Below are 22,294 nucleotides of genomic sequence, written 5' to 3' on the forward strand. Positions count from 1 at the left end.
CAGAGCCTTCTCTTCTCCAGGCAACAGCTCTGGGTCTCTCAGCCTGTCCTCATAGGAGAGGTGCTCCAGCCCTCTGACCATCTTTGTGGCCCTTCTCTGGACTCCCTCCAACTGGTCCATATCCTTCTTATGTTGAGGTCTCCAGAGCTGGATGCAGTACTCCAGGTGAGGTCTCACCACAGCAGAGTAGAGGGGGAGAATCATCTCCCTCCACCTGCCTTTGGCCTTGCTGAACTTCATGAGGCTCCCAGGGGCCCCCTCCTCTTCCTCGGGGCCGGCACCCGAGACACCCCGATCAGCTGGTCACCCTCCCCCCAGGGACCCCGCACAACCCCTCCCGGGGCGGGCCGCCGGTCTGTGGGGGCAGAGCAGGGCAGGGCAGGGCAGGGCAGGTCGCTGTCCCGCGGATCGGGGTGGCCACCGCGGGCGCCCCGCAGACGGCACGGGGGCGGCAGGGCGGCCATTACCCGCCTCTCGGACCAGGCTAGAGGGCGGTTTACCCGCTCGCCCTACCCGCTGCCCCTGCGGTCGCCGCCGCGCCTTCCCGGTCGGGCAGCAACGCGGGGCGGTGCCGGGGCGGGCCCACTCTTCTCCCCGCCCCCAGCCGCGGTGGCGGCCGGCCTCCTTTGTGCTGCCCGCCAGCCCGTCCGGAGCGCCGTGCAGCCCTCCGTCTCGCCTTGCCTGGCCGCCTCGGAGGGGCTCGGCGGGTCAGCCCGCCTCCGTCCCCGCCCTCCCGCTCTGCCCCCGCCGCGGGCTTCTCGCCATCTCTGCCCTCGGGTCGCCCGTCAGCCCGCTGCCCCCTCCGAGCCCGTGTGTCCCCCCCGCTCCCGCCCCCGCGCCGCCGGGGATGGCGCCGCTGACAGCGCCCGTGCGCGCCTGAGCCGGCTGGGGCGAGCCCGCCGCCGCCGCGGGAGGAGGAGGAGGAGGAAGAAGAAGAAGAAGAGAGATGAACGGCTTCCAGCCTGGGGTCGCGCTGCTCCTCTCGCTGCTGTGGGAGGTGAGGTGGGCCGGGGCGAGGGGGAGCGCCGGGGCGGCTGGTTCATCGAGGGGCCGGGGGCGGGGGTCGGCTGTCAGTCGCGACCGGCGGCTGCACGGGCAGCGGAGGGGAAGCTGGCAACCCGTACTCGGCCGAGGGTGGGGTGGGAGGTGGTGTTGGAGTGTCTTATTTTGGGGTTAATGTCGTTGCCCGCGAGATGGGAGGCGGTGAGGAGTGCCTGGGAGCGGCGGTGCGGGGCCAGGCTGGGCTCTGCCGTCTGAGAGGGCTGCCGGGGCGGGGGGGTGAGGGTGTAGGTAGGGCTGTGGGCAGCCGCCTGGCTCGCTTTCGGTTTAATTTGGGCAGAAAAAAAGATAATCTGCGTTGCGCTGGAGCGGAGCGACGCGGGACCTGTAGGCAGGGGCACAAGCTGTTGGGTGCCGTCTTCTCCGGACAAACTGGCTGGTTCGCCAAGCGAGGCGAAACCTGCGCCTTTCAGCGAGGGTTCGGTGGAAGGTGCGGTTTTTATTTAAAGTATCCACAAAGCGTTCGTTGTGAGGCAGAGGTGCAGTGGCATCAGCTCAGGAGGAGCCGCGGAGCAGCGTGGTTGAACTTCTTGGGAAGCCTGAGTGGCACGGCTTCGATAGTTCCAACAAAGAAGCAAACAACAACAAAATCAACAGCTTATTTTAATTGGAGAGGTGGATTTGTGCCATGCAGTTACATCACCGGGCTGGAAAACCAGCTCCCTTTTTAGCCAGCAACTCCACAGACACTTTTTGGTGGTGGAGCTGCCTCTTGGTCTTTGGTTTAACCTTGGGGTTGGGTTGGGGTCAGGCCATCGGTAACCGGCCTGGGACAGGTTCATGGCAGGCACACTGCTGTGCGCAGCACGGGCGGCAGGTCTGCCCGCCGCTGGAGTCATTGCCGGGACACATGCGGTGCGAGCGTGCTGGGATGGCTTCGGAAACACCCGTGGGCTTGTCTTAGGCATGGCTCTACGTTTATAAAGCCCAGGGGCAGCCTAGCTGAAAGGTGTCAGGGAGGTTGAGAGCTGTGTTGCCTCTGTGATGGAGCAGTTTAGACAGAAAATGAATTTTTTTTTTTTTTTTTAAAAGAACAACATACCACCAAACCCATACATGGAAACCAGAGTGCTGGCTGCGTAATTACTGTTTTCAGCAATGGCTGTAATTCATGAAAATGATGTTTACTACATGTTTATGCCACCTACGTAGATGAACGATTTCTGGTATGTTGCCCACTATGTCATCCAGCATCGTCCCATTAAAACACTCACATCAAAATCACCATTTAGTGTAAATAAATGTAACTCTTCAAGTTAATTGGGCTGCGTCTCATTACCCCGGCTGTAAACCTGGCCCGGAGCCTGGCCCACGATCACTCCTTGACTCTGCAGAAGCTCTTCAGAAAGCACGAACGGCAAAGTGTCGATTAAATGAAACAGACACCGGCATTTCCCAGAAGGAGTGTGTTCGTCTGAGAGTGTGAAAGGCTTCAGCCCTCCAGGATCTGTTTGATTAGATGTCTCTGCTCTCTAACGTGTATTCTGCTGGAAAAGATCCTGCGTGCCTAAAAAAAAGTAATTTGCATAAATCCTCTTTGGATGTAGCCCACGTTGCTGTTATTTAAGCGTTTATACTGGTTTTAATTGTGGGTGTAGGTTTTTTTTTTCCTTTTTCTTTTAATCTGGAATGTTTGTTTTGCCATCTGGTTTTGTGGATTTTTTTTTTCTTTTTTTGGAAGTGCTTAGGATACTTTTTTACATGAGATGCTATGTAAATAAGAAGTATTACAAATTCCTTTAAGTTGTACTCCACAGGGAAAAAAGGCCCAGAAGCAGAACAGTGGGAGTTTAAAAAACTGAACTGGAGACATCTGGTTGTTTAGAAGACTTTTGGCATTTGGAACTTTTGCTGGCTTCTGCACCAACTTCCATACTGGCTATTATCAGAAATAGCATTGTACAGTGTTTTTAATCTATTTGCAGCTTTGACATGATCTTAGTTAATATTTAACACAGCGTGAGCTGAGGAATATTTTTTTCATTCAGTATTTTGCAAAAGGCTTTGAGTGTTATCCAAATAATGGGGGCGGGGGGGGAGAAGCCATTTAGCTCTTTAGAGTGATCTGCAGTGTTTTACTGATGTTTAAAGTTATCCTTGTTTAAACTACCCCAAATACTTGTTGCAAAACATTGGTGTATTTTCTGTCTGTGTGCATTTGAAAATGCTATTTCTGGTTATACCTTTGAAAGGAGTGTTAACTCCTTCACAAGTAAACATACATCACATTCAAGGTGGGTGTGAATTTGGATGTGGGAAATGTTTCCTTGTGGCTTTCAGGTTGAAACCTAGTCAGTAACTGACTGTGCTGTACTCCCATTGGGAAGTGATGATTTGCTCTTTCTGAAGTAAAGGCAGAAGATGTAAAAGAGGGACTGAGGGGCAGGGGAAGGTGCTTGCATACACTCATAGGCGGTTTCATGAAGGCGACTGTTGAAGCAGGATTTGCATGTAAGAAATAGCTGGCTCTCGATGCTAGGACACTGGTCCTTTCTCTAGAAAAGCTTGAGATGCACTAATTACAACAATGCCCAGAGCGCTGTGGTGGTAGGAAAGAGGGATTCATTCGGAGTTTTCTTGTTCGACAAGGGTTTTCCACCAAAACCACAAAGACTGTCTTTATTTTCTTCCCATGATGGAAGAAAAATCTCCAGACCCAGGGAACTGTGCTCTGAGAAAACCTTGCTGTTAAGGGAGAGAAGCCAAAGATGCCACAAGTTTTGCTCACGACTTAGTCATCACTGAACAGTTTAACATGTAAGCTAAAATGAGGAACTTATAAGGTGGATAACTTGACAGGTAATTTTGGTTCTTGCAGGAAGAAATGAACACTGTTGAATCTTCAACCATCTGTCTCTTTTTCAGATTAATTTGGCTGCTTGGAGGTAGCAGTGTGTTGTTAATCACAGTTGCCTGAAACGCCCTGTTTCACCAGGAGCCTGGATGTCTGGTAGACCCACAGTACTGGAGTGTGTGATTTCAACATTCATGAGTAGCCAGTAGTCTCGCTCACTAGCCTGGCTAAGGGTTCTGCCGACAGGACTATGTTTTGTCTGTTTTGTATGAGTAGATGGCTCTCAATTTTATGAAAGGCTTTGAGGATTTCCTTAAAGTGATGTCTGTTTGGGGTATATATCAAGATTTTCTTCTTTTATTTCATTGACATCCTGAAGGCTTTGGCCATCTGAGCTTTAACCTGGCTCTAATGAATAGTGTTCTCTTTGGGATGGGGGGAAAAATAAAACTAAACAAGCAGCCCCCCTGCCCCCTTGATTATTATTTTCAGCCTGAATGAGGGCACCCGAGTATCTCCATGTGGCTTACTTCTCAGACTGAGTGCTTGAGTGCTTGCTTTTTCTCCCACAAGCTGGAGGACAGCTGGGTGGCTGAAGGATGGGGAGGGTTAACTCGAGGATGGGGAGGCCGAACGGAGCTGTTTAAGCCTGGTAGAGGACGCTGCCTGTGCTGCAGTGGTAATAAAGAGGTGGTTTTTTTTGCTACTGCTGCTGAGTAGCTTGCTGGGTTGCCTCAACTTTCAAAACTGTCAAATAATTGTAGGTGCCTAAGCTTCTGGTTGGCCCATATGGTGTGTCCAGAGGAACCTAGCAGCTAGTGCAACTGCCTGAATATTTAAGTCAAGCTTTTCAGTGATCTGTGTTAAGATAAGCTGAAGCCTGTGGTAGTTGCTCTAGATGGTGTGAGACATGGGTGAGAATCCCACCATGAATGTTTCCATAGGGCCATACAAAATTTAGATCACCACTTTTGGAAATACTAGCATTGATATTTCTACACACTCATTACTAGGAATTATAATGTGGATGCTGATAGAAGTACTTATAACTGGATGGTTGGAAAAAAGCCATCAATATAATCCTCTTCTTGTTAATTTGTCACATGAAAGACACTACTAAAGGGTCAAGTGTCTTTTTTTTTAGAAGAACGAAAGAATGGACATGTCATATGAACAGCAAAATGTGTTATCTTGAAATAAAATTCAAACACTCCCGACAGTCTGTCATACGAGATTTGTTTAAATAAAAGCAAAGTTGGCTAGTGCTTCTCACTTTGGTAATGGCTGTGTGGAGCTTTTTAGTATTATTTTGGTAAGTGGACTTCAACAGGACAGGTTTTAGCAAATAAGAGAAACGTGAAGTCTATGTCCTTCCTGAAGACGTTTTTTTTTGTGGTGGTAGTTGTTTTGTTTTGTTTTTTAAAATACTTGTAGGAACAAGCACATTAAGATGGCTGAAACCACCAGGCTTAAAAAAAAAAAAAGAAAAGCCTCACATTTTGATCACAGTAGGCACAGGTAGACTTCAAGAAGTTGTGAGGATTATGGGGAAACCCCTCCCCACCCCAGTTTCTGGTATTTTTGTCTATCCGTTATCTGTCAGATTTTTCTTTATATATGTGTTATAGGAATGTATCTACCCTTGAATGTAAGAACATGCATGCACACCAGGGTTGTTGTCTCTGTGATGTCCCTCGCTGTGGAAGAGCACTGATACTGTCCTGTTGATGTTTTAACTCTTGTGAGTGTTGCCTCGGTGGGTCGTGGGTGGAGTAACCCCGTCCAAACCAGTGGGGAAAAGTCTATCCCAAAAATTCAGCAAGAGAGTTGTTAGTGTATATGTGTCCACTAACCCTTTCCTGCTTGTTAGTTTTAGTTATGTAGGGGCTTAGCAGCTTGAACAATTTTTTTTTTTTCCTTAGTCTCTTGCAGCCCGTTGGAAAGCAGCTATTGCATTGCTGAGCAAAGGCAGGGAAGAGCCTACTTATGATTTAGAGCTTCAGGATCCAGCTGGTGCTGGCAGCTCTTCCCTGCCTCTTGACAGCGGTGAGATGGGCTGTGATTTCCAGGCAGGAGGACTGAGCTTGCACACTTTTCTCACTTTGCTCCTGCTGAGGAGATAGATTCATGTTCGCTGCGGGAAGGGAACGGTGGCCAAGTGCCATTTGCATCCTCTAAGGGGAGGAGCAAATAGCTAATGTGGTGGGGTTTTGGGGGCTTAGGTTTCTTTTTGTTTTGTTTTCTTTTTTTTTTTTTTTTTAAATCAGAAAAAGCACCTGCAAAACCTGCTTGTATTTCTTACAGCAGTCAAAAACGTTTAGCCCCTTCCGTTACGCTTTCTCTATAAAAGGGAAGTCCTCTGACTCTCATTTATCTCGGTACTTTCCACTCAGCTAATGCAGGGGTCTGGGAGGATGTGTTAAACTTGACCAAAGCAAGCCTTTAGACTTCAGCTGCTGTTTGAAAATGGATTTAGCTAAAGTCAGTGATAAAAGGCTCAGTGGAAACTCTCTTTGGTTTAATGCAAATTTATTTTGGTTTACTCCACTAGGAAGGGGCTTAGGAAAACTAGAATGAGCATGCCCACATACAGTTTTGCTCTAGTCATCTGTGAAGGCTGAGTTTATAGGCAGGAACAGATTAATGCCTGACCTTATGCTACAGAATTTAAAATTAAAATTTCTTATTTCTTGCTAAGACAAGGTGGCTACCAATGTACTTCGAATCTGTTGTGATTTGAAGTAAAATCCATATAAATTTAAAAAATTATACCTTTTTGTATTTTTTAAAATTTTAAGGCTAATTTTTGAAGATGCTGCATTGCTTTGTATCCTCAGCAATGCAGCTATTGCCACAGTTTTTGTGTTTTGCTGAAGGCTTTGTTGAAATCCTGTTAGGGTTTATTACAGCAAATACAAAATTTCTTTGGATTAGCAAGAGGCAAAGCCTTTTTAAAACAATCTCTTTTCCTTTGCTCAAATACTGCCTTTTGGGCAACTAACCTTAGGTCTGTCTGGAGGCTGGGGACACAGCGTGGGATCATGGGCATTAAACAGCACTTCCAAGACAAGGGAAAGATAAGATATTAAATAGTGGATATTATAACTTTCCTGACATTGATAAGGTAATACATGAGATGAAATACCATGCCTGGTATTTTGAGGGAGCATGAAAGGGGACTCAGGGTTTGTTGAATGCTTTCTTTTTTTCTTGTATTTTTCTTTCTTTTCTTTTTTCTTTTAGAGAACAATGTATCTTGACAGGTTTCTCACATATTAAGTGGAAGAGTTTTCACTGCTGAGTTAAAAATGTCTTTCTTCTCAAGCGTGTCTTCAGCTTCGCACTAAATAGGTGTTAACTTAACCCATGTTTTAAATAACTCAACTAAAAACCTCTTCCTCTTTCTCAATTACTCAACTTTCAGTCTGGTATATTTTCAGAAGGAAAGAGATTAGCAAGAAGTGGTTTCTTGTCTGGGTCTGATCCAACACTGGTAACCCCTCTTCTGCTGGCTGTATGCTCCCGCAGGTCTAGTGACCTTGCAGCTGTGGAGGAATTGTATCAACCCAGTGATGCTAAGGAAGGCTAAGCCATCAAAAAGGGGAAAAAATTGAGAGGGAATAGTTTTTCCATTGGTTCAGCAGAGGCTTGTGCAGTGGTAGCATTATAAAACTTGCTGGCAAGGGAGGAGAGGGAATGTATGGCTTGGAGCAGGACTGCCCATTTTGGTAAAACACTTGTCATTTCAGTAGGTTAGATGTCACCTAGTGGGAATTACAGGGCAGACAATACTGCATTTGTAACAGAGAGTCCTACAGACCTTTTCCATACAATGCTAGAAGGGAAAACTAGCCGAGTCTGTTTCTTGTTTTCCTCAGAAAGATGCTGTTAGATAAGACTAACTTCTCCAGATGGTGTCCTGTTGTTTTCCCACATCACTTGCCAAGTGTCCCTTGGAGTAGAAGCTCTCAGTCTAGAGCTAATGACCTCTCCAGCCTTTTCCATCTGTGAGGTGGGAGAGGGTTGTGGCTGGAGACCATACCCCCAGGGAAGGTCCACCATCAGCTGCGGCCCGGGAGAGACCCGTCCTGGAGTCCAGCTGGTGGGTAACTGTGAACCCAGCAGTCCTCCAGCGCACCATTCTCGCTGTGTCTCTTGTTTGGAGGTCTGAAAAAAACCCCCCACCTTGGCTGTATCCTTTTCATTAGAAATTACCAAGAAGTGACCTGTGTCTTAGGTTCCAGGTGGAAAGCAGCCATTTTTGGAGGGTGCTGAAGCAGGGTGGTGGCACTGTGACCTGACTCCAGCCCTGGCTGCACTCAAACTCTCTGTAAGCAGCTTGTTCCTTTTGTGCCAGATGTCTCCCACCTCTAATGTTGGTGGTCATCATGCTACTAAATAGCTGGCAATAGTTTTGAGGGTAGATCCTTCCTTCTCAGGACTTGTGCTGGTGGAATTAGAGGTGAGGATCATGGACCCCAGGTATGCACCCTGTACAAGTCTTGTCTTTCTGATGCACTAAGTTAAGGCAAGTACATTTAATGTACTTTTATGCCTTTCCTGTTACATGCATTCCAGTCTATTTGGATCCCTCAGAGGAGGAAGAACTGGAGAACACTGAAATGAGGTACAATCCCTTTAGTGTCGATGCAACAGATGGATATTAAAGTGCTTGTACTACACAGTGACTCCTATTTGGGTGGGATGGTATGATAACAGTGTAGAAGACTCTACCTGGGGAATTGCCCAGGTAGAACTCAGTGTTTCATTTCTCCCAGTTTTGTTAAATCTCTTCACTGAAGTGGATAGAAAACCTGTTAACATGGCAAATTCCTTTCTGCTTTCCCCACAATATCTCTGTGAATGCGGAAGGTGGGTGCAGATGCTTCTCAAACTGTAAGCATGCTTTGGCTCTTGGTGCAAGAACCAGGCAAGGATGTCAAGCAAGTGTTTTCTTCAATTTCTGCTCCTTGGGGGAAAAAATGTATTGCTCATCGCTACAGATAATTATCTCAATGCTGGTGTAAGTGAGATCCAGGAATTCGCTGCTGGCTCTCTGACAGTGTGAGTTTCCAGCTCAGGGCCCTACTTTCCCACCACATTTGGAGCAGTGGGTTCAACCCGGTACAGAAAAGGTAACGAGTATAAAAATCCACCTTCATTTGTTCAAATGCCATTCCGTTTGGCAGTATTTCAGTCCAAAACAGAGGAGGAAGCCTTCTTCTCTGAAAATGATGCTTTTAAATGGTCAGCCAGTTGTCCAGCCTAAAAAAAGAGGGGATAGGGGGGCTGTGTGAGATGTCTTAAATCTACTATTATGTAGTTTGCTTTTCTTTTTAAGGCTGACATGAGCTGCTTCTGTCTTGAGTGCTGTCTTGTCTATCTCGAAGCAATATCCCTAACAAGAGTCACTGTTTTCAATGGTTTGAGCAGCACTAGTGCTGAGGATACCTGCTGGTCCCTACCTGTCAACAGTGCTGTCACAACAAACACCAACATGTGTCAGTGGGGTTCAGCGTGAGGGACCTGCTAAACTCTGATCTGCTTTTTGAATAAGGCACCTTCCATCTCCCGGCTGTCATACAGAAGTAATAATAGCGTATGGGATTGGGTTAAACCTCTTCAGAACTGGGTCATCCTGTAGTTTGAGATACTGTAAGATAACACTAAGCTGCTTTATTATTTTTTCTTTTCTGTAGCTGGAATGATAGCAACCTCTTTCCCAAACTTGTGCATGTGTGTCCCTGCATAAAGTGTATCATGCCATGCTAAGGCTGGGGGTTTGCCTGCATGTTGCTTGGGATGACCTGTATTTCTAGGGAAACTAGCGAGCAGAAGAGGTGGTAAGTGCCAAATAATGGCCAAATACTACCAGTAGCGTAACCCTGAGAGAAAGCTAAGGCAGATGCCTTTGGATTTGAGTGTCATTTGGAAGAGGTGAATTGAGATCGAAGTTGTTATTTTGTTCTGTCTTCCGTTCCTTTGGTATTCACGGAACTAGGACTTGGTTTTTTTTTTTAGCAGTGTTAATGCCTTGTTGAGAGGCTTCACAGTTTTGAGTTTTTGCCTTAATGGCAGCAGTGCGCAGCTAGCTGAACTTAACGCCGAACTCGGAGCGTGGTAATGGGAAAGTGTTCCAGGATTCACGGGTGATCTGCAGATCTCAGAGGCTGTAATTTCTGAAATACAGGACTTAAATCGTGCTTCTCGCTTACTGCAGGTAGCACTTTTGATGCTGGCTTATTAAACCACTAAGTGAACAGTAGTAAATTGGGTTTCATTACACCTTGTAGCTGGCAACTGTCTGCGTAGATGTCCACAGCGTTCCTGGAAGGCATTGGATGAGATCCTGAAAATGCTCGAGGAGATGCACTGGGGTATGCCCAAAATCTTCCAGTGGGTGAAACTTCCCAGAGCAGCTGGGCTGGCCTATGCTGCCAGCTCCCCACATGTGCACACCCATCATAAGGTGCCCTGCAGGAACCCGTTTTGGTAGCAGCTTTGCCTGGCTTTCCCTGTGTGTGGAAACTGTGGGCATGGCTATGGCACAAATCCAGGAGCATTTGGATTAAGCTTGTTTTAATTCTGTAGTAATCTTGACCTCCTATTTTTATTAAAGCCCTAATCCTGGGCCCCATGCAAAGCCCATTAAAAATCAATGAAGACATCCTACTTGCTTCTAGCAAGGGCTAGGTCAGGCTGCCTAGAGGGTGCTGGGCACCTTTGACTTTGGCATCTCAACCAGCTTGAGGTGCACGCGATCTCTGCTCCTTCTGGAGCAGGGCGGGCAGGGATGCTCATGTCTTCTCCAGGCCGAGGGCAGATGTTTATACATCGCTGCTTCTGAAAAGCTTGATCACCTTGCAGTCGACTCTTGCTGTCGCTCATCCGTGCACCGATGGTAGCCAGTACGTCTGCCCATGGTGCTGCTGGTGCACCTCTTCTTGGGGAAGGAGCTACTTCAGCTGGCCACGGTCGCCCTCCACGTTGCATAAGGAGAAGAGCATCGTAGTGATTATATAAAGGAGATTATGTAACCGGGTAATTTGGTAATCGCCTCTCTGGTGAATGCTAAGAATAGCTTGCGAATATGCATTTATTTCTGTGATAGCCCTCCACAGTGATTAAGCACCGGAAGCTGCGTGTGCTGCGCCATGGTGGGGGGTGGAATACTTGGCACCTGATGCATGCGTGTCTGCACTGAGACCCCCCCAGCTCTGCGGCCCGTGTGCCACTCTGGTGAGACACATCAGCTCCTGTTCCCCTTGCCCCTTAGCACGGTGCGACCCGCTGTGCGGGTACAGTGAAGGTGTGAAACGGCTCTGACTGTAAGTTGTCTTGGCTCTTGATGAACCTGTGCTAGCTGTTGGTGGCATCCTTATGATGACACTCGATGCATATGCAGAGCAGATTATGGAGGAGGGAACACGTGTTGCTTCACCGTGATTTTGGGCTATTTTTGCTTTCTCTTGCTTCCCAGAGTATCTTTTTTTTTTGTCCTGAAGTTGCCGTGAGGTATCTTGGGGGATACTGGACTATTTCCAGGGCTGGACAATTTCCCAGATCCTAGTGAGGAGCAAGGAGCCTCCTGGGCTGCTTTGAGACGGCTGAGAAGACCACGTGTGCTTCAGCCTGGCTCCTACCTGTGTCTGCTTGTGGGTTTATCCCTCACTTGCAGAGGGGAAGGTGACTCACGAAAAAATCAGATGCAGCTAAAGCTGGCGAAAGCTCCCGTAGTGCTAATTGAAGTCTTCAGGGAGAAACTGGGGCAGACATGGGTGCTGTTCCTTGCAGTTTCTTAGCCCCGAGAAGGTTGTGCGGGCATGCTTGGGAGAAGGTGGGAAGGAGGCCAGAGGCTGCAGTGGGGAGGGGAAGCAGGCAAAAGGAGCTCTCTGAGTGCTGGTGATTCATCTGGGAACATCAATGCTGGCTCTGAAAATGTTCCCTCAGTTCTCAGCTTGACTGCTGGAGTCTGGGTGGCTGCTGGGTTGTGGCTTTGTTTTTTTTCTGCCTTCTCCTATTCTTGCTTTTGTGGGTTTTTAATTTCCCCTCCCATACACTGTCCTGAAGGTGTAGTTGCCACCTTTTCTTGTTGCTCCAGCCACATAATCTTCTCTACCTTGAAATGGTTTATTTGCTCACATCTGTTATTTGCTCACATCTCTTGCTGCCTGAAGCTCAAGCTGTTTTTACCTTGTCTTTAAGCTGCCACATAATAATGTCTCCACCTACAGCCCTGACCTTGTTTCCTCCTTGCCCTGGACCATCATTCCACCCTTCTTGGCACAGGATGGCTTTCTTCTCTCTTTTGCACATTATTGATTTCATTATTTGCAATAGTTCCCATCTCCTTGGCAGCTGAGTCCCTGTTCTCTTTTGCAAATGATTTAACTTTTTCTGTACTTTCCTCTTCTCTTTCTTTTCTAGGCTTTCTTCAGTCCCATCTATGATTCAGCCCTGGCACATCCACTTCCCACATGGACTTTGCCTCTCCCATCGTTTCTTTACTTTCCTCTATTTGCAGAGGGAAGGACCATACCATCTGCACTTAAAAGTGCTCCTAAATCCAATGTTACAATTAGGTGTTGGATACAGATTAAAAAAATACAATTAAAAATCCTTTTACTTGAAAGAAGTACAGATTTCCATCCTGCCCTTTTTTGCCTGAATATGTTTCCTTGCATGTTTTTTATCTTTTTTTTTTTTTTTTTTTTTTTATGTTGGGGTAGAGATTTGAGGATTTGACTTGTAGCTTCTCCCTGGAATTCCCTTTGCAGCATGGGTGACCCTTTGTTACAGCGGGCTGCCCCGTGTACAGACCCTGTCTCCTTCATATTTGTTCCCCCTCTTTTTAGTAGGGTATCAGCCCTGGAATACACTGCTGGTGCTGTCAGGGCAAAGGAGTGTGAGGGGAATGTTTTTAATAAACATATGGTTGTTGCATAACGTAGATGGGAAGTAGGCAGAGGAGACTGCGTGCAGCTGTTAAGCTTTCTGTGAACTGTAGAGAACATGGGCAGGCACAGGGCATGGATAATATGAAATTATGATGATACTGTGTAAATTCTCAGATGTTTAATGGACTTAACTTTTCAGTCTCAAACTACATATCTGGGAAAAAAATGTGAGTTAAGTTGAGAGGTTTTGTAAGAGAGCACGTAAGGATGCGTGAGAGCTGTTGTGGGAGCTTCTGTGAGATGAAAACTGTTTAATTTGCAACTGCGTAGATACAGTAAGAGTAATCCTAACGGGACTGATAGGCAAGTGTGATGAAGTGAAAGGAAGATGAAGACCAAATTAATGTACTACATTAACTTGTTAAAACCAGTGACACTGAAATGGTATCTCATTTACATCAACATTCATGAGAGGTGTGTTTGTAAACTCCTGCCTAGGATCAAAGAAAAAGATTGTTTCTTAGTTTCAGATGGATAAGAGGGCTCAAGGTATATAAATACAGTATAAACAGGCATAAGGGCAATTTTCAGATCTGGAGCAGAGACAGTGTACAAGATCTTGCTTTACTTTTTTTCACCTTGCCAATGTCACATACAGCACGTATAATCTCATTAATTTTAATAGCCGTGTATATTCTTTGGTGTTTTGGGAGCTCCAGATGCAGGCTTTGACAAGGAGGGTTGCTAGTCCATGGCAGAAACCCCGGGGCTCAGCTGGCATGTACCGGTTGTATTGGATTTGGTGGCAGCACTCTCACTGGCGGGGAGGAGGAGGATAATGGGTTACATGTTTTGGAGTTTTAACTCACATTCTAATCAGCGATTTGTTCCTTTTCAAGCAAATAGGCTGTAAAGATATTATATTTCTTCTAAATGTTCAAGTTCAGTTAACTAGATTTTCAAAAGCAAGTCTGATGGAGAAGAAAAATGAGCAATGTCTGCAAATGTCCCACTATCTGGAAGTACCTGATGGCACCAAATTAGTAACTTTTAAGAAATTTCCTTTAGAAATGTTCCTGCAGCAAGCTTTTAAAAAAGATCTAGAGAAGCTTGGAAACAGGAACACTTTGTAAAAAGGCTTTCCTTCAAGCAAGAACATTTAAACACAATGTGAAGCAAAGTTATGAAGGGACAATTAGTACTGGGTTTCCTGATACCGCCTAGAGAAAGCTCGGCAACCTTATTTGCAGTGGTAGGGATGGCACTTGTAATTTCATTGTCAGCATTTGCAAGTGTTACTCTAACACTACTAATAACTCCCTGGACATCTCCTCAGAGGTGACTGTCTCACTCGTAAGGATTGTAAACACATGGGTCTTGAGGAAGGACTGGGACCTGACTGTGAAGCCATCTACATGAACCAATGACTGTTCTGAGGTGTTTGATCTTCCTGTCTACACAGGCTTACAAGATTTGTCTGGATTTGGCCCTCCCTCAGCTTCATAGGTGTTTTTGCAGCCAGTCAGTGGCAGGGATGTGCCGCCTTTGTGTGTGTGTCGGTGTTGCACAGAACAGCAATTCACATCAGCTGCCTGTGGAGCTGGTGTGAAGGTTACAGCTGGTGGGGCCGGTGTCCTGCTGCTGTGCCATCGGCAGCTTCTGCCTGCAAGGCCTACCTGGATCTGCAGGGACAGAGATGGTGCTCACGCCCAGATACCTGTTCCTAGAACATGAACTCAAGGCAACAAAACTGAATAATGTACCTGACTTTAATAGCTGGCTCTTCAACTGTGGAAGAATCACCATTCCTTTCTCTTTCAGTGCTATATGTTTTTCTGGAGGAGCAACTTTTTCTTAACGATGTCCTAGACTTGGATATCTCCTGTATTCGTGGTAACGTCTTCTCCAAATATCTGTCTTCCAAATTAGATTAAACCTGTTTGTACAGTTATGGTATTTCTTCATGGTTTATTCAAACACAAGTAATCAAATAAAGAACAAATCAGGCTGTTATGCTTCAGAAGTTTCTGACAGTTAGTACTTAGATTTTTATGGGAAACCAGAATTTTGCAATTATTTGTAATGACAAAAAGCGTGTTTGTCTGGCACAGACAGACAAGGAGGATTCTTTAGTACTTAAGAAACATTAAACACGCTGTAGCATGTTCCAGTCATATCCAGGCCAGATGCATAGAATCATAAAATCGTTAGGGTTGGAAGGGACCTTTAAAGGTCATCTAGTCCAACCCCCCTGCAAGAAGCAGGGACATCCCTGACTAGTTCGGGTTGCTCAGAGCCTCATCCAACCTGGCCTTGAATGTTTCCAGGAACGGGGCTTCCACCACCCCTCTGGGCGACCTGTTCCAGTGTTCTACAACTCGCATTGTAAAAAATTTTTTCCTAATATCCAATCTAAATCTACCTCCCTCTATTTTAAAACCGTTACCCCTCGTCCTATCACAACAGGCTCTGCTGAAGAGTTTTTCCCCATCTTTCCTGTAGGCCCTCTTTAAGTACTAGAAGACTGCTATAAGGTCTCCCCAAAGCCTCCTCTTCTCCGGACTGAACAGCCCCAACTCTTTCAGGCTGTCCTCGTAGGAGAGGTGCTTCAGCCCTTTTATCATCTTCGTGGCCCTCCTCTGGACCTTCTCCAACTGGTCCATTCCTTTCTTATGTTGGGGGCTCCAGAACTGGATGCAGTACTCCAGGTGGGGTCTCACCAGAGCAGAGTAGAGGGGCAGAATCACCTCCCTTGACCTGCTGGCCGTGCTGCTCTTGATGCAGCCCAGAATGTGGTTGGCCTTCTGAGCTACAAGGGTGCATTGCCGGCTCATGTTGAGCCTGTTGTCCTTCTCCTCAGGGGTGCTCTCGATCCATTCTCCGCCCAGCCTGTATTTGTGCCTGGGATTGCCCTGACCCATGTGCAGGACCTTGCCCTTGGCCTTGTTGAACTTCATGAGGTTTTCATGGGCCCACCTCTCCAGCCTGTCAAGGTCCCTCTGGATGGCATCCCTTCCCTCCAGCGTGTTGACAGAACCACACAGCATAGCCATTGCACATATGGGTAAGGCGGCAGAAAGTAGTGCAAGTGCTGTGCACAGTGTTCATGGCAGAATTAGAAGCTTAATATTTCTGACTCCTAGTTTCCCACTCCAGTGCAGGGAGTAACTGCTTTGACTTTATGGTAAACACTTGCTTTGACTTAGGTAAACGCATGCTTTGGAACAAGCCTTTCCTTTTCATGGACTTCTAAACATGGGCAGTTTTGTAAGTCCTACGCTAGACATCTTATAGATTAGATAAATACATCCACGCACGTGAGTGGTCTGGAGGAAAATTTCTTGGACTGGGGCTCCTCTTCTGGAATTATCAAATTGTCACCCCAGTGTTTGTTTAGTGCGTCCTGTTAGTAGTCAATCTGAGATCAATAGATACATCCACGCTCTTATCCTGTAGGCATCTTTATCCTAGTCTTTTTGTTTCTGCATTTGGACATTTACCACTGAGCTGTACTTAATTTGGGATTGTATACTTGACTTAATTACTTTCTGTTGATCTAATTAACCTCAGACTGTTAGTGCTGGCAATATATATTTGGGTAGAATATGAGTTAACAAAAGTCTTCACCTGCATCTTGCCTCTTTGGATAGCTGACTAAATCTCTTTCACTTACTGTTGTCTTTTTAGTGCTATGTTCACACATACTGAAATACCACAGGAGCTAATGCTTGCATTCGAGGGTTTTTTAAATTTTGTTTTGTTTTGTTTTTTTTTCCTGTTAATTAATCATTCATTGAAACACACAGTCCTAGGACCGTCTAAAGTTTTGCAAACTTGGGTCAATGCCACTGAGTAGTTTTGGCCAAAACAGAAATAACAGCACATCAGAACAATTTCAGCACTTTCAAAGGCAAATTTTGTTTAAATACTTCCGAAAGCTAAGGAATTGGAAGTGTAGGTTTACAGTATGTGGTCAGAGGAGAGCAGAACATTTTTCTGAAAAGCTTGGCATTCACCCAGGGTGTGGGAGGCCAGTTTTGTCTCCTTTATGTCCTCAGGATGATTCGCATGTGTATCACTCTTCTGGAAGTGTTCCTAGCCTGCAGGACGTAGGGTATACTGAAATTGATTTATGTTTGATTTATGTCAATTGTTAACGTTATCCCTCTTGTCCACTATGTAAAATACAAAAGAAATGCGCACTAAACTAAGTGGAAAGCTACACCATAGCTCAGTGATTTAGGTGATCTTTGAACATGGAGACCTCTGTTTGCAGTGCTTGTTCCAAATATACCCCTTCCAAGACAGAAGAACATAAAATTAAAGACAAAAAAAGGATGAGATGTTAGGTCTTTTGGTTGCTATTAAACAGCATGGCCTTGACTTGGGAAGTGCTTATGTGGGGGATTTGAGGAATCGATTTGAGTCTGTTGGAGCAGGAGATAATTTTGTCCTTGCTGTTTTTTACGTGATGTCCCAAAAATTTTGCTGCTGTCTCCTGGCAGGGATACGATGCTGGTGGAGATGGACATTTGCTCCTGTATTTATGCATTTCCTGTGAGTCTAAACACTGCCAGCACAAAAACTTGAGATGGTGTCTCCTTCGATGGCGTGCAGCTTGGTGTTCGTTCACTTCCAGGAGAGTGACAGAGGTTCGAGACCTTCTCGGTGGGAGGGAGACTTGAACACAGATTTGCCGTATCCTGGCAGAGCACATTAACCAATCTGGGTGGATCTTGACTGCAAGATGACAGTGGCTATGGTCTTCTTTCCCTTACCGCTCTCTTCTGCAAATGTGTACTTTGGGACACTTAACAGATGCCAAGAAAACAAAGATTTTTTTTGTTATTGTTTTAGGAATGCAGGAAACAATTAATTTCAAAACCCTCAAAAAACCAGTTATGTGCCCAACTCCCTAATATGAGTGGATCTCTCAGAAGAGTTCTGTTAAAGTTTCAGATCAAGCTGGCATCATCTGGAGTTTACCTGCCACTACGTAATTAATTCATATGCTGATGTGAAATATTTATATTTAATAAATAGCTCATAAAAATCTGTCTACCCTCCTCCTTTTAGGTTGAGATCATCTTGTAGCAGCATTATAAATGCTGTTGCACATCCAGACCATGAGTATGGCAATACTGGAGAGATTTATTTCAAATAATAACCGTTCCTCTGCAATAACTAGGGAGATGGGGAAGGTGGTACAGCAAAGGCTGGAAGGCAATGCCTAGTATGCCTTTCTCAACCTTAAAGACTGTTTTAAAACAGATCTGTATAACATTAAGGCATGGGTAGCATCTTTCCTAAGCACCAGATTTTTGTGGGGCTGTGGTGTTGCTTACATTGCTGTGCCAGTTCATGGGACCCTCCTCAGCTTCTGCCTGTCTGATGAGGACTGGGGTAGGGAATTAATGTTAAGTCTGGTTTTGGGGCTGTCCTTAATGAAAATTTCAAGGCAATCTTAGATACTTTTAAAAAATTTTGCTTACATGAACTGATGAAATGTCCCTGGAAGTGGGTGTTGAATACATAAAATGGTGAGTTTATACATTGTGTAAGTCTCTTCTGTATCTGCTGCTCTGATTGGTTTTATCCGGGTTTTTTTTTTCCCCTAATATTTTGAAATAATTCAATGATTTACACTTTTTCTGGACTAGTCCAGTTTTCCAGTCTTACGTTTCTGTGACCAGTGACAGGGCTGGTAAATCAGGATTGATTTAGCACTGGCAGCTCTGTTGTCAGGAGAGACCATTCAAGAGCTCTATACAGTAAAATTAAAATACGAGATAAACAGTTTTCAAATAAAAGTATGCACATCAGCAGCATCAATCCTACGGTTCCTTGTACCAACGTGTAGAATTGGCACTCCAGGTTTCTTGTTGCACACTGTGGATTTGGGCTCGGAGGAAACCCAGCATCTTCAGCCTGTGATCACAATTTTATGCACATAAATAGTGCTAGATTGTACAACATCCCCAAAGGCTTCTCTGTTCTGCTATCAGGCAGACACAGCACAGGCAGTGTCGAAGCAAGCTGCCTACACGTATGCCTTGCAAATATGCCTCAAACCTGACCTGGAGGGAATACATCTGTGGGTGGATACACAGCCCCAGCTTCCCACCTCCTCGGTGCTCTGTCCCTCAGCTGAGGCTGTCGGTAGAGTTGATAATGAATGCTGGTGATGTGGATGACTTTGTTGGGTCCAGAAAAGCCCAGTATGGCTATATGACAGATAAAAAAAAACCACGTTATATGTTTAGAGCTCAGCTTATGTTAGAAATATTTAATTGCCTCATTAATTTCTTTGTCTATTTGAAGATATTTTTCCAACAAGTGTTTTTCTGTGGGAGCTACCATACTTTATAGAGAGCAATATAAAAGTATGGCCCTGTGGCTAAGGGCAGTGTCACTTAGGGAAGTGGGGCTCTGCTGTCGGCTCTGCTGACAGACCCAGACACATCTCTTTGTGATGTGTATTCTTTTCGTGTTTAATAAATTATCAACTTCTATTCAAAGGTAGTCTTGGAAACTACGGAATAAAGGCTGAAGGAAAGACAGAGATAAGTCTGACTGAACTGTTTTAATTAAAAGATGGTTTAAATAAAAATGAGAAGATTCTACCATTAACAGAGGTGATGGAAAGGAATTTCTGAGGGATTTCCTTTTACTAAGTATGGTCCTTGGTCCTCCTCCTTAGTAGAATTATCGCTTGCAGTGCTGTTGGTTCTAATATCAAGCACCACTCAGTCTGTCTATGGGATGGGGATCTTCTCTCAGTAGGTTTTCTCTGTTTCATTGTATTTTTTGCTAATAAACTTAAAGGCCCTTAATGAAACTTTTTTTTTTTAAAAAAAAGGAATGAAACTGATATCCAGATGTTTTTGCCTCTGTTTCATGGCCTCGGTCACATCAACTTTCCTCTTGGCCTGAAAAGCCAGTTAGGGTTGTACCTTAAAGAGTCATAGAATCATAGAATCATAGAATGGTTAGAGTTGGAAGGGACCTTCAAAGGTCATCTAGTCCAACCCCCCTGCAAGGAGCAGGGACATCCCCAACTAGATCAGGTTGTTCAGAGCCTCATCCCGCCTGGCCTTGAACGTTTCCAGGGATGGGGCCTCCACCACCTCTCTGGGCAACCTGTTCCAGTGTTCTGTAACTCACATCGTAAAAAATTTTTTCCTAATATCTAATCTAAATCTACCCCCCTCTATTTTAAAACCATTACCCCTTGTCCTATCACAACAGGCCCTACTAAACAGCCTTTCCTCATCTTTCTTGTAGGCCCCCTTGAGGTACTGGAAGACTGCTATCAGGTCTCCCCGGAGCCTCCTCTTCTCCAGGCTGAACAGCCCCAACTCTCTCAGCCTGTCCTCATAAGAGAGGTGCTCCAGCCCTTTTATCATCTTCGTGGCCCTCCTCGGGACCTTCTCCAGCTGGTCCATGTCCTTCTTGTGTTGGGGTCTCCAGAACTGGACACAGTACTCCAGGTGGGGTCTCACCAGGGCAGAGTAGAGGGGGAGAATCACCTCCCTTGACCTGCTGGCCACGCTTCTCTTGATGCAGCCCAGGATGCGGTTGGCCTTCTGGGCCGCAAGGGCGCATTGCCTGCTCATGTTAAGCTTCTCATCCACCAGCACTCCCAAGTCCTTCTCCTCAGGGCTGCTCTCAATCCATTCTCCGCCCAGCCTGTATTTGTGCCTGGGATTGCCATGACCCAGGTGCAGGACCTTGCACTTGGCCTGGTTGAACTTCATGAGGTTGGCACGGGCCCACCTCTCCAGCCTGTCAAGGTCCCTCTGGATGGCATCCCTCCCTTCCAGCGTGTCGACAGCACCACACAACTTGGTGTCGTCAGCGAACTTGCTGAGGGTGCACTCTATCCCACTGTCCATGTCGCCGACAAAGATGTTGAACAGGGCTGGGCCCAGCACGGACCCCTGAGGGACGCCACTCGTGACCGGTCTCCACTTGGACATCGAGCCGTTGACCACCACTCTCTGAGTGTGGCCATCCAGCCAACTCCTTATCCACCGAGTGGTCCGTCCATCAAACCCATAGTCACAGACATCACCATTGAGTAGTCTTAAACTCTCCTCCATTCATCAGAGCAAGGCCATCCTGTTTCTGTTGATCTTGATTCTGGAACTTGGATACATCATTTTGCAAGAAAAAAGTAAACCCTTCCTATTTAAATCTATGCAGCTTTGATTTGAGATTTGTCTTCAAATGAATTCTAACTCCAAGCAAAGTTCAGTCATAATGTTATCTCAAAATTATGGATCCCCATAGTTTTGCAGATGCTTGCCCAAGTTAAAAAATGTTTTGAATGAGAATGATCTTACAGAGGTTTTAATTTGTCTTGAAACCTAAAATACTTTTTGTGGCTTTATCATGATGCTTTCATGAAAAGCACCCTCAATCAGCTGCCACGCTTGGACCCATTGATAAGTTATGTTGCTGTTTGGGAGGTGTTGGTCAACATCAGACATCTTTCTAAATCCTCAGCTGGCCAGTTCTCTGGCCGTAAGTTCAATGGGACTTCTGCATAAGTGAGAGGAGATGCTCCTCCTACTTGGAGAGCTGTTGTGTTAATTCGGATGGTCTGCCTTTTGCAGGCATAAGATCGTCTTTGTGGTTGTTTATGGGTTTTTAAATCTGGATAATCATGGATTTTGTATTCTTTGACTGCAGCTATATAGAGAGAGTCTGAATATTTAATGCTGTATCGAATACTTCATAACTTTTCCATGTATGAACTTGCAGATGTTTTAATCGATTGGTTAGCTTGTTTCTCAGACTCTCTGTAGGCTCAGAGATTGTGTGTCTGAAATATTTTATACATTGTGTGAGTTTTAGATAATTAATAGTTTATGCCTGCCCCTGAGTTATGTGGTAGTGATTAAAACTCAATTAAGTGGTGATTATACAGTGATTATACTGACTGATGCATGTTCATTTATTTGATTTGAAATAGGAAATAAAATATATTGCTGTGATGCTGGTTTTATTTCAAAAGACTTTGTCAAGATTCGCATATTCAAAATCTATTGAGTGTCCTGAATTTATTCTGCTGGGAGAATGCAAATATTTCTTTGAGAACTTTTAAAGGGATTTTGTTGCCTTGCTTTATAAGGATACTTCTGGCACCTTTATAAAGGCTTTTTGATTCACAAAAAAGTTGTATTCTGTTTATACCATTTATTAATTGAGCTCTTGCTAATTGCACATTGAGAGATAGATATGGCTGCAAGACTGAAAGAAATAAGATGGGTGAGACAAGTGTCCATCTGTACCTGTACTCCGTCTTGGACAGTGGCATGTGCTGTGCCAGGAAAGGCCATGAGCCTGCCCACTGTCTGGGTCTGTTCCCTTCATATTTCTCCAGCATATGGACCACTTGGATCAGAGATATTGGAGTGTAGCTCCTTTTTTATTTCCTTTAATTACTGTTTCAGATCTGTCTTCCACGGATTTGTCTAGTCCCTTTTGAATCTGTCTGCTCCTCCAATCTCTTGCAGCAACAAATTTTAAATTTTGCCTA

The 22,294-nt window shown here is 45.4% G+C and overlaps 1 protein-coding gene across 1 annotated transcript in view; it reads left to right on the forward strand.

Annotated features, from left to right (window-relative positions):
* Positions 1-689: 689 nt before the first annotated feature.
* The window catches only part of VOPP1 (VOPP1 WW domain binding protein), a 66,972-nt gene continuing 45,367 nt past the window's right edge, over positions 690-22,294 (forward strand). Inside the window, exon 1 of the mRNA XM_086741724.1 lies at positions 690-997. Within this exon, the coding sequence (XP_086597850.1) occupies positions 947-997 (51 nt within the window). The 5' untranslated portion in view covers positions 690-946. The remainder of the gene's footprint in view (positions 998-22,294) is intronic.

The sequence above is a fragment of the Chlamydotis macqueenii genome, chromosome 2, assembly GCF_036417535.1.
Source record: "Chlamydotis macqueenii isolate bChlMac1 chromosome 2, bChlMac1.mat, whole genome shotgun sequence".
Classification (NCBI taxonomy): domain Eukaryota; kingdom Metazoa; phylum Chordata; class Aves; order Otidiformes; family Otididae; genus Chlamydotis; species Chlamydotis macqueenii.